General features: G+C 44.4%; 1 protein-coding gene across 5 annotated transcripts; it reads left to right on the plus strand.

The window, feature by feature from the left end:
* Positions 1–86: 86 nt before the first annotated feature.
* On the plus strand, positions 87–6,134 carry ANAPC13 (anaphase promoting complex subunit 13). Of its 5 annotated transcripts, none has more exons than XM_010599504.3 (3): positions 87–301; positions 3,475–3,600; positions 5,744–6,134. In XM_010599504.3, the coding sequence occupies exons 2-3, from the start codon at positions 3,502–3,504 to the stop codon at positions 5,867–5,869; spliced, it is 225 nt and encodes a 74-aa protein (XP_010597806.1). In that variant the 5' UTR covers positions 87–301; positions 3,475–3,501; the 3' UTR covers positions 5,870–6,134. The 5 variants fall into 5 exon arrangements, with proteins under 5 accessions (XP_010597806.1, XP_003420037.1, XP_010597803.1 ...); XM_003419989.3 differs by lacking the exon at positions 87–301 and adding an exon at positions 308–419; XM_010599501.3 differs by lacking the exon at positions 87–301 and adding an exon at positions 328–454.
* The last annotated feature ends 5,369 nt before the right edge of the window (positions 6,135–11,503 follow it).

Consider the following 11,503-nt stretch of genomic DNA (forward strand, 5'->3'; position numbering starts at 1 on the left):
ACCTCCCCTCTGCGCGCGCAAATGGGCTCACCCACATCCGGGAACGCGCGAGAGGGGCGTGCTCGGCGGAAGCGAGGCCGCGGTGGGCTGGGTGCTGGGGAGAGCTTCCCGCGCTCCCGGCCCAGGTCTGGGGAGGGCGAGGAGGCCTTCGCTCTTTGTGTTGGGTCTCCTCCCCGTCTGCCGTTGGCCGAAGTCGGTGACCTTACCTCTCTCACTGGGAGTTACCGCCCGCACCGCACGCCTCGTGGGGCGAAAAGGCGCGTCCGGGCGGCGGAGGACCCCCTCCCGGCCTCCGTATTCGGTCTGTGCAGCCTCAGGCCGGAAGCCGCGGCTGTGGGGCGGCCACACGCACAGGGGTGTAGACGGTGGTGACCCGTGAGGACGGTTCTGGCGAAGGAAAGATCGTTCTGCTTGATTCTGTAAATACGTTCTCAGGGCCGTGAAGCAGAGATGGGTAAAACGTGTCCGTGTTTCAGGGAACGCGCGCCGCCCTTCTGGGAAGACACGTAACGAGCCCGTAGTGTGGCCGCTCCATGCGCCGGGAGACGCTAGGACCCGCGGAGGGCTGGGCGTCGCGCTCTCCTCAGGCTGGGAGAATACCGTCGGCAGGAGGCTTACCTGGAGCTGATCTTTTAGATGGAGGTTTAGCCGAGATGAGAGAAAAGAGCACCCCAGGCGTTAGGGCTAACACATGTGTAGGCACAAAGGCGTGGGAGAGAAAAGTTTGTTTAGTAAATTGCAAGTGTATTCGGTCGAGTGTGGTGAGTGCTTGGGACAGTGGCCGTGTCCTAATACCAAAAACCCACTGCCTCCAGTTCGCTCCGAGTTACAGCGATTCTGTAGGATAGAGTAGAACTGCCCCATAGAGTTTCTAAGGCTGTAATCTTTAGGGAGCAGACCAAAACCAAACCCACTGCCGTCGAGTCGATTCCGACTCATAGGACCCTATAAGACCGAGTAGAGCTGCCCCATAGAGTTTCCAAAGAGCGCCTGGCAGATTCGAAGTGCCGACCCTTTGGTTAGCAGCCGTAGCACTTAACCACTACTCGGCATCCAGGGTTTCTTTAGGGAGCAGACTGCCACATTTTTCTCCCTAAGTGGCTTGTGGGTTCGTCATTGGTTTCAATGACTTTTGGGTTAGCAGCCGAGCACTTTAACCACTGTGGCACCAGGGCACCTTCCGCTTGTCTTAGACATGCTTATATTGATGCTTCCCACTTCTCCAGTCCATTAATCGTGAAGCCACCTAACCCCAGGAATGGGGTGTTGAATCCAGTGCCAGATTGGGGAAAAAAGTAGGAGTTAGTGATAGGGAAAGGGCGGCTATAAGTGCAAGGGCTGGGAGGTGTGACAGGATTGGAGGTGTTTGAGAGAGGAACAGGTGAAAAGCGATAGAAACAAAATTGGGGAAAGGTATGCCGAAGAGTCATTAATAACCAAATTTATATATAACAATTGGAGATAATATTTTTTTAATCAGTGGGCCACAATGCTGCCCTGACTTGGTTAGTGGATCGTAATGACAAAAAGCAAGAACAGAAATTAACTAAAACTCTAGTGATTTCAGAAAATTTTAGGAATGGTGAAATCTGTGTGGGCCTGGAAAAATCTGCAGGTTTGAATCAGTGGAGAAAAGTGAGGGGGGCATGGGGGAAGGGAACAGAGCAGAAAGGACAAAGGGAGTGGTAGCAGGACAAAGGAGCGCCCTTGGAGGACAGCAACTCCACAGGTATAACTGGAACCGAAAGTGAAAAAGCCTTGTGTGTAAATTTCCTAAACACAGGATCTTTCAACTTGATTGACATTGTCGGTATAGTGGAGTAATTCTTAAGTGAAATATTACGATCTTCCTAAACTAGTTTACTGGTGGCAAAGATAGCTGGGCACCTTTTGCTTCACAGTTTTGCCTGGATCCTTACAAGAGTAAAAAACTTGCCCTACCCCAACCTGTGTAATTATTGCCCCAGTGTTTGGGCTATTGTGCAGTTACACTATTTGGACTACGTACAGGCCTGTATGAAGGAACTGGATTCCACCCCCAAAGACCATTCTTTTATGAGTCTCTGCTGTTTCTGAAACTGAGAGTGACTAGAGTGCCTTTGGTGCCGGTGTCCTCCAGGCCTTCAGGATGGCACCTTTGTAGCAAGGAGCACAGTAAAGTGGTTCCCGTGATGAAGTGACAGAGCCTAAACTTGGAGATTGGGAACCCAGAGGTACCCACCAAGCTGCCCAGCCTTTTCAGTTAGATTGCACCAGTTTCAGGAGGAAATGTGAGGAATCAGGGTCAAGGAGCTAAGTAAGTATCTTGACCACTTGAACCAGATTATTAAACGGGGAGCGGCGATAAGAATCCAGGGAAGAAACCCCACGTGGAAGCAGAAACTGGGGCAGCATGGGGTCCTGCCACCGTTCACCTGGAGAGGCCCTTTTCAGAGCTCGCTCAGGGTTCTGTTTTAAGAAAGGAGGTAGCTCGACTGCTGAAATCTTCTTGCCTTGAGGATTTGTGTCAGATCTGCTCTTGGCCACTATGTGTAACTCAGTTCAGTTTTTCGTTTAACTCTTGTATCTTAAAAACGCCAACAAAGGCAGAGACTTTTGTAAATGTAGTGCAGGAAATCTGTGAGGGGATGGACACGGGACTTAGCAGGCAGTTATGAGTCAGGAACTCATCAAAGGCCTCATAATCAGGGAAAAGCAAGGCTTTGAATTGGTTCGGTCATGGCCCAGGAGACAGGAAAAATTACAGGTGTCGAAGCCCTGTTAGAAACTTAATCTCCTTGAAAACCAAAGGCAGCATATGGGTTGCATGGCAACCAAATATCTTGCCCTTCGGATTTTGCGCAGTAAGAAGCAGTGGTGCCTGGCTCAAAGATGGTGGCTGACCATGCTGCTTTGAATGTGTCACTCTCCTCATTCCTGGCAATAACCCATTCTCACAAATCAGGCTCCTTAAAGGGTGCACTATGCCACTTCTGAGTCTCCCATTCCAGGGCTTTGACCCATAATTTTTTCTGTTCCACTTATGGTTCTGGATCACCTAAATTTTAAAAATTTGTTTCTCTTCCAGCGTTAATTCCTTGGCCATGACTGAACTGGGAAGAACTGGTTCGAAGCCCTGGGGAAAAGTAAATGCGCAGCTAGGAGGGAAAAGCTGCGTTTTAGGTGTGCAGTGGCCTCAGGAGTTGGAATCGACTCAATGGCAACAGGGTTTCACGAACAAGGCCGTCACATACGTTGTCCTCCTTTCACACACTGTGAAATTGGCCTCGCTGCCTCCCCCTCCCACGTGTATGCTATATCTGTCCAGGGTACACTTTTAAAGCATTCATCAGCTGAGGATGTGCTGGGTCTTTTAAGTAAGTTGGCTGTCACCTGTCCCAGATTAGAAGGTGCGCCTCTCCCAGGGTGATGTTATACCAGAAAACGGAAAGCCTGGGCAGTCTTAGTACTGGAAATAATCTATTTGGCTTACAGATTTGACAAGATCAAAGCTGCTGGAGAATGGACAGCGAGGTACAGAGAGATGGAAGGATCTTGGATTTGATTGACGATGCGTGGCGAGAAGACAAGCTGCCCTATGAGGATGTGGCGATACCTCTGGTAGGTTATGCTTTGTGCTGAGCATGAGCGGTTAAGGGTATGATCTGGGGGACCGTAGTTGAGGCGGGATATTTATGGACAGATAAGCTAGTAGGGCAGAGAAATCAAACCTGTGAAATTCTCTAGCTTTAGAAGCCTCTGGAGAGCATCTAGTCCGACTTTTTTCTTTGGAGAGAAATGTGGCTTAGAGAGGTGAAGTGACTTGCTCAGTTAGGTACCAGGTTAGGACTAGAACCCAGATCTTCTGACCCATGCTCAGTCCAGCACACCAAAGCCAGCGGTAAGCCAGATAATCAGAGTTTAGCAGGTGAGATGGGGAAGAACACGCAGCAGCGGCAGCACGTCTGAGGCATATGAGCTGTGTTTCTCACTTCCGCACCTGTGGTTTGTCGGTCTGTTGCCATCATTAGGGACTCACATCCTTGGAATGCGCATCTGCCCTAGCTTCCCTGAAAGATGCTCAGCAGATAACCTGGCTTCTCTTCTACATTTCGACCAACAGGCTCTTGAAACACTCTTCTCTTCCCTGGTCTCTGGAAAACCTCCCTGGAAGGTTGGCTGGAGGCTGGGTGATCTAGGATGGCCTCGCGTGTCTGGCAGTTCGCAGGTCGTTGGCTAGGATGATTGGGCAACTAGGTCCAGTGTCTCCTTATCCAGCCGCCAGCCCAGACTTCACATGGCTGTCTGTCTCAGGGTTCCCAGGGCAGCATGGGAAAAAACTGCCAGGCCTTGAAAGACAGGCTCGGAACTGGCACACTGGCACTGTAGCTGCAGCCTGTTGGCCAGAGCAAGCCACACAGCCAGTCCAAACTCAAGACTGTGGAATAGACTCCACTTTTGATAGAAGGAGCTGCAAACAATTCTGACCGCTTTAAACATTGGATGATTGTGTTTATAATATGTTTGTTTTTGTTTTTCAGGAATATATGCAATTTTATATGTTGACATTCATTGCAAAAGAAATAGTGCCAATTGAAAGACACATTATTTTAGGAAACTTAAACCACAGATAGGATGAAATTAAGCAATGTTGTCTGCGTCTAAATAATTCGTTAACCAAGGACCTGTTTCTGCTTTATAAGCTATAAATAATTATTGAAACTAAACTATTCTTTTTTTTAAGTTTGTGTTTATTATTGCTTTAAGATAAACGATAGTTTTTTTTAATTTGTACAAATGTGTTTGAATCTCAGTCTTAAATTTGTAGAGCAAGATGTGATTCAAATATATTTGTACAGTTATAAGTAAACATATGTATTAAACATTATTTTAAAGTATAAAAATATTCATGTACTGCAAATTGGAATCCAGTGGGAAAGCATTAAGTCTGGGTATTTAGTAATAGTATGCTGACCCTAAAAAATGTCTAAATCCAGGTAACTGAAAAGAAGCATATTGCTATCAGTGAGACACTGGTACAAAGCAGAGTTCTGGTAGCAATAAATTTAAAATATAAGCAAACTATCCTAGATTCTACTTCCAGTTGATTGTGTGGCCCATGGCTTGCCATTTTAAGCAAATTGTTGGTGGGATATGAATTGGTAATTTGCTTTGTTTTGTGTTGCCCAGCTCCACTACTAGGGGGAGTCTCAGCTGTTTCTATACAATTTTAGTGTCCCTACTTCCTATATTATATGGGCATGTTGGCTCTGGACCCTGGTGGCGTAGTAGTAAAGTGCTATGGCTGCTGACCAAAGGGTCAGCAGTTCGAATCTGCCAGGTGCTCCTTGGAAACTGGGGCAGTTCTGCTCTGTCCTATAGGGTTGCTATGAGTCAGAATCGACTCAGTGGCACTGGGTTTTGTGGTTTTTTTTTTTTTTTTTTTTTTTTGGTTCGCTCTGAGGGGTTGGTTACCTTGGCCAGAGTTACCAGCAAATGCTGGAGCCAGCTTGGATCCTCCTGCCTCCTGTATAAATGTCATAATAGCCATCGTTCCCCACTGTAGAAGGGCCAGGCCACATTGCAGCAATACTTCTGATGTTTTCTTCACATCTTTTTATTTTAGCTCTTTTTTAAGAATATACTTCTATCAATTATGCTTACTGTTCATAAGAACTCACAGGTGTTAATTCTAAGTGCTCTTGAGTTTTAAGAGGTTTGTTAACACAAAACATATTATTGTCCCGAATGTCCTTTATTTCAGAATGAGCTTCCCGAACCTGAACAAGACAATGGTGGCACCACAGAATCTGTTAAAGAACAAGAAATGAAGTGGACAGACTTAGCCTTACAGTACCTCCATGAGAACGTTCCACCCGTCGGAAACTGACACCTGGCTCCTTCTTCATGGATGCGTTTTTTTGTTTTGTTTTGTTTTTTGTTTTTTTTTTTAATACATAGGTACAAATTTTTTTTTAAGTTTTCTAACTCATATCTTTTAGCGATAAATCAGCACTCAAAAATGCATATCCACTTAGTTTGTGGAAGCAAAGTAAATGTGAAAATATTCACCAGAATGAGAAAGTGATTGAGATTTCTCAAGAATATTTGGCTTTTTGAGAATAAAGCTCTTCATTCACCAGCTTGCATTTGAACATGATTGTTAAACAGTTGCCTTAATTCTGATTTTGTCTTCCTGTCAGAGCTTAACGCTTCCTTATTACTTACATGTACCTGTGATGCTAGGTGATTAAAGATACAAGCGGGAAAGGCAAAGAGAAAGGAAGCCAGACATGCAAATTATTAACTTCTCATGTAACCCCACTTTGAGAAGCCTTCTGCATGGATGGGGTGGATATGTACTTAGCTCGTGGATGTTATGGGTATGTAGGTATCCCATTCACTGATCACTGTGATTTCTATGGCTCCCTGTGTATTTTCAAACGCTGGATAAATGTACAGATTAAAAAGTTATCTTCTTATCTCCCTACAATTTCCTTTGTGCCACTGGAAGAGATCTTTGGCTAGTTGGACCACTAGTTTTATCCAGTAACAGCATTTGTTATTTTCTCAAAGCCTGTTCAGATATAACTAGAACACCATGGAATCAGTACTTAGTTACGTATTTGTATAAGAACTTGTACTTTGAAAAACAGATGCATGTACGTTATCTCCTGGAGTCGTTTGTCTCTGTTAAATGATATCTTTCTAGTTCCCTTCCAGGTTGTAAACTGTGGGAAGAGGCCCTAGTTTATACTTCTATATTCCTCACTGAAAAACTGAAAACACTGAATAATTGAAATCTCTCTTCCTCCCCATCCTTTTTTTTACTGGCCCTGTTGTTTCCCTAGCTTTGGGGAGGAAGAGGTACATCACAAAAAAAGGAGCTGACCTGAGGGTTTCGATCAGAAACGTGGTTGTAGCAGCTGCCCTGTAATCCAGACACTTCTGGTCTTGTCTCCTCCCTCTGTGTCAGTGTCCTGCCTAGAAGTCACTCATCTTCAGAACAAAGACCCCCAAGGCACCAGTCCCTTCAATAGCTGAAGAAAGACAACCAAGTAAAAAGGAGAATTAAGATGTTTGAAAAAAAAATTTTCATACCAAGAGAAAACAAATAAACTAAACCAAACCCAGTGCCGTCAAATTGATTCCGACTCATAGCGACCCTATAGGACAGAGTAGAATTGCCCCATAGAGTTTCCAAGGAGTGCCTGGCAGATTTGAACTGCCGACCCTTTGGTTAGCAGCTGTAGCACTTAACCACTACGCCACCAGGGTTTTCAAAACAAAAATAGCTTTTCAAAAAAATTAAAGTTCCTAGAATGCCACAGTTTTTCCACATTTTAGCGAAACAGATTTTCCTGCAGCTTATTTGTTGTATGTAATATCCGAGGCACTAACATCTAAAGAAGTTAGTGGATGTTCACATCAGTCCAGGCTTGTTTGTGGGCTGGGTTTTTCCCTGGAATATTGCTAAACTAGTAAAATATGAAAAGAGTCCTGGTGACACAGTGGTTAAGTGCTCGGCTGCTAACTGAAAGGTCTGGTTCAAAACTACCGGCTACTCCGTGGGAGAAAAATGTAGCATTCAGCTTCTGTAAAGATTACAGCTTGGAAACCCTGTGAGGCAGTTCTGCGCTGTCCAATGGAGTCGTTATGAATTGGGATTGATGGCAATGGGTTTTGGTTTTTAGTAAAATATGAAAGTTGTCTTTGTTCAGTTGAAGCAGAGTATGATACCTGTAAGCTGTTGGCCAAGTTGGTGACTTGTGATACAATGCCAGAATCAGCTCATTGTATAAGGAATTAGTGAGCTAACCTGGGCCAGTCAGATTCTGTCAACTGGGGCTTGGGGATGGTTCCATCTAGGCCTGACTTGAGTGTGATGGGCACAAAAGAACGCACACTGTTACTATGGGTGACTTGTTCAACCACACGTACCAACGCAAGTTAGGAGAGTTCTGCAGAGACAGGCTGAGAGGCTGTGTGGCCCCTTGGTTCCTGCCAGCTTTCCAGTTCAACACGTGTATTCATCTCCTCTTGGGGGGGGTACCACATCTGGTGCTGGGAATACAAGATCACGGTGAACAAGATTTAAGGATGGCCTCTGACTCCGTGGAGCCTTCCTTTAGTAGAGGAGAGGTAAACATTAAACCACTGGTCATGCAAATTTATGACTTCATTTGCAGTATATACTACAGAGAAAAAATAAAAGATGTGGCTTGGGCTGGGTTTCTAGAAGCGCAGTGTGAGGGTTTCTCATGCGAGAGATGTATATAAAATGGTGCAGCTGCTGTGGTGAACGGTTCGGTGGTTCCTCAAAAAGTTAAACACAGAATTACCTTATGACTCAGCAATTGCTAGGTATAGGCCCAAAAGACTTGAAAACAGAACTCTTAGATACTTTTAGACCAGTGTTTACAGCAGCACCACTGGCAATAGCCAAAAGGTGGAGACAACCCAAGTGTCCATCAACACATGAACAGACAAGCAAAATGTGAGATAGATACACAATAGAATATTATTTAGCCATAAAAAGGAGTGAAGTTCTGATACATGGTATAGCATGGATGAACCTTGAAAACATGCTAAGTAAAATAAGCCAGACACAAAAAAATACTGTATGATTCCACTATTATGAAATACCCAGAATAAGTCAAATGCATAGATACCAAAGTTTACCAGTCGTTACCAGGGGCTGGGGATTTATTGCTTAATGGGAAGTTTCTGTTCAAAGTGGTGAGAAAGTTTTGGAAACAGTAGTGGTGGTTGTACAACAGAGAATGTAATTGATGCTACTGAATTGTACACTTAAAAGTGGTTAAAATAGCAAAGTGTATGTTATATATATATATATAGCCACACAAAAAAATCATAAAAAATTAAATGACTTGTCCCAAGTTAAAGTTAAGAAAGGACTTATTCCAAGTCACTCAGATAGTAAATGGATTCCAACCTAGGCAGTCTGATCCCAAAATTGCTGTCCTACCCCAGGACCATGTTGCCACCTCATTAAAACCTCCTGTGACCACTCTGTTCTGAAATGTTTCTTTTGTTTCTGTAATTGAGACAACTGAAAGAAGAATTTTTAATAAGAACCCAGGAGTCATGCGCAACAGTTAAGCACTCGGCTGCTAATGGAAACGTTGGCAGTTTGAACCCATCCAGCAGCTCTGCAGGAGAAAAGATCTGGTGATCTGCTCCCGTGAAGATTACAACCACGAAATCCTATGCGGGCAGTTCTAGTCTGCCACACCGTTTGCTGTGAGTCAAAATTGATGGCACCTAACAACAGGAGTCAATTTTGCCACCATGAGTCATATTGTTTTCATTGGTACTTACACAAGGTTAAACCCATTTTTCCCCCAAGATGGTGGCCCTATGATATTCTTCTCAACTGGAACTGAAGCCATTCCCAGAGACCACCTTTCAGCCAAACCATGGACATACCCATAAAATAGTATCCTACATAAACATGCTCCTTAGAACAATCAATTATATGAGATCAAAAGGGCAACATTTGCCCAAAAGCAAAGATGAGAAGGCGGGAAGGGATAGAAAATCAGGACGAAAGGAAACAGGGAAACTAAAACAGAAATGGGGAGAGTGCTGACACACTGTAGGGAATACAACCAATGCCGTGGGACGCTTTACGTACAAACTATCAAATGGGAAACTAATTTGCTCTGCAAACTTTTACTTAATGCACAGGAATAAGAATTTTTTTAAAGCTCATAGTATTAGAAATCAAAAAAAAAAAAAAAAAACTATTACCAAATGCATGTAACTCAATTTTGCCACCATGAGTCATTGTTTTCACTGATTGTTACACAGGGTTGAATCCCTAAAGTATGTTTTCAGATATTGGTGTTACTGAGTAATAGCTTAGTATCAGTGCAATTTAGTACCCAGCAGGAGGCGCTCAATTCCTTCCAGAAAGTTTGATTCGCCTGCTGATTTTAGATAAACTCAGAAACCGAAGATGCAGAATAAATGTGGCCTGGCTTGGAAGTGATTCTGTATATCTGGGTTGCCCTGGTGGCACAGGGGTTAAAGTGCTCAGCCGCTAACAGAAAGGTCGGCGGTTCGAACCCACTCCAAGGGAGAAAGATAGGCAGTTTGCTTCTGTATTTACAGTCTTGGAAACCCTATGGGGCAGTTCTACTCCATCCTATAGGGTCGCTGTGAGTCAAAATCAACTCAGTGCAACGGGTTTAGTTTTTGAGTTGGGTTGCCCAAAGTGCCAGGAGGAATTTTGTGTGAGGAAGGTCAGGCCTTCGGATTCTCACTGGCTGCACCTGGACTGGGCAGCTCACCTAAACTGGTTCATCACCCGTGCTTTGGGGAGGGGTACATGTGGGTTCGCCCTGAGTCGGAATTGACGTCAAGGCAAAGGCAGTTTAGAACTCCAGGTACTGAAAAATATGACCAGCGTCAGGCAATTTGCCAGCCTGTGACAACTCTCCCCCTGCACTCAGATTCAGTCAGGTGTAGGGCTCTTTCATTTAAGCTATTTCCCCGTTCTTTCTGGTAAATAATTTGGATAATTTAAACAGCATCCTGGAATAACCCAGTAGGCCCTTTACCAGTTTCCTACTAAGGGCAACCCCATGTGTGTCAGAGTAGAACTATGCTCCATAGGGTTTTCAGTGGCTGGTTTTTCAGAAACAGATTGCCAGGTCTTTCTTCTAATGCGCCTCTGGGTGGTCTTGAACCTCCAAACTTTTGGTTAGCCACTGAGCATGCTAACCATTTGTACCACCCAGTGACTCCCATTAACAAAAAAACAAAAAAAAACCTGTTGTTAGTTTATAAAGAAAATATTCTACATGCTACTTTGATGAGTAGCATCTGGGGTCTTAAAAGCTCGTGAGCGGCAATCTAAGATACTCCGCTGGTCTCACCCTGTCTGGATCAAGGGAGAATGAAAAAGCCAAAGACACAAGAGAAAGATTAGTCCAAAGGACTAAGGGACCACAACTACCACAGCCTTTACCAGACTGAGTCCAGCACAACTAGATGGTACCCGGCTACCACCACCAACTGCTCTGACAAAGATCACAACAGAGGCTCCCAGACAGAGCAGGGAGAATAATGTAGAACAAAATTCTAACTCGCAAAAAAAGGCCAGACTTACTGGTCTTACAGAGACTGGAGAAACCCCTTTTAACTCAGTACTGAAGTCATTCCTGAGGTTCACCCCTCAGCCAAAGATTGGACAGGCCCATAGAACAAAACGAGACTAAATGAGCTCACCAACTCAGGGGCAAGGGTGATAAGGTAGGAGGGTAATGGGGAACCCAAGGTCGAGAAGGGGAGAGTGTCGACATGTCGTGGGGTTGGCAACCAATGTCACAAAATAATATGTGTATTAATTGTTTAACAAGAAACTTATTTGCTCTGCAAACTTTCATCTAAAGTACAATAAAGAAAAAAGGAAAAAAAAAAAAAAACTGTTGCTATCAAGTCGCTTCTGACTCATACAGATCCCATAGGGCAGAGTAGAACTGCCCCATAGGGTTTC

This window comes from Loxodonta africana, chromosome 26 (genome assembly GCF_030014295.1).
Source record: "Loxodonta africana isolate mLoxAfr1 chromosome 26, mLoxAfr1.hap2, whole genome shotgun sequence".
NCBI lineage: Eukaryota > Metazoa > Chordata > Mammalia > Proboscidea > Elephantidae > Loxodonta > Loxodonta africana.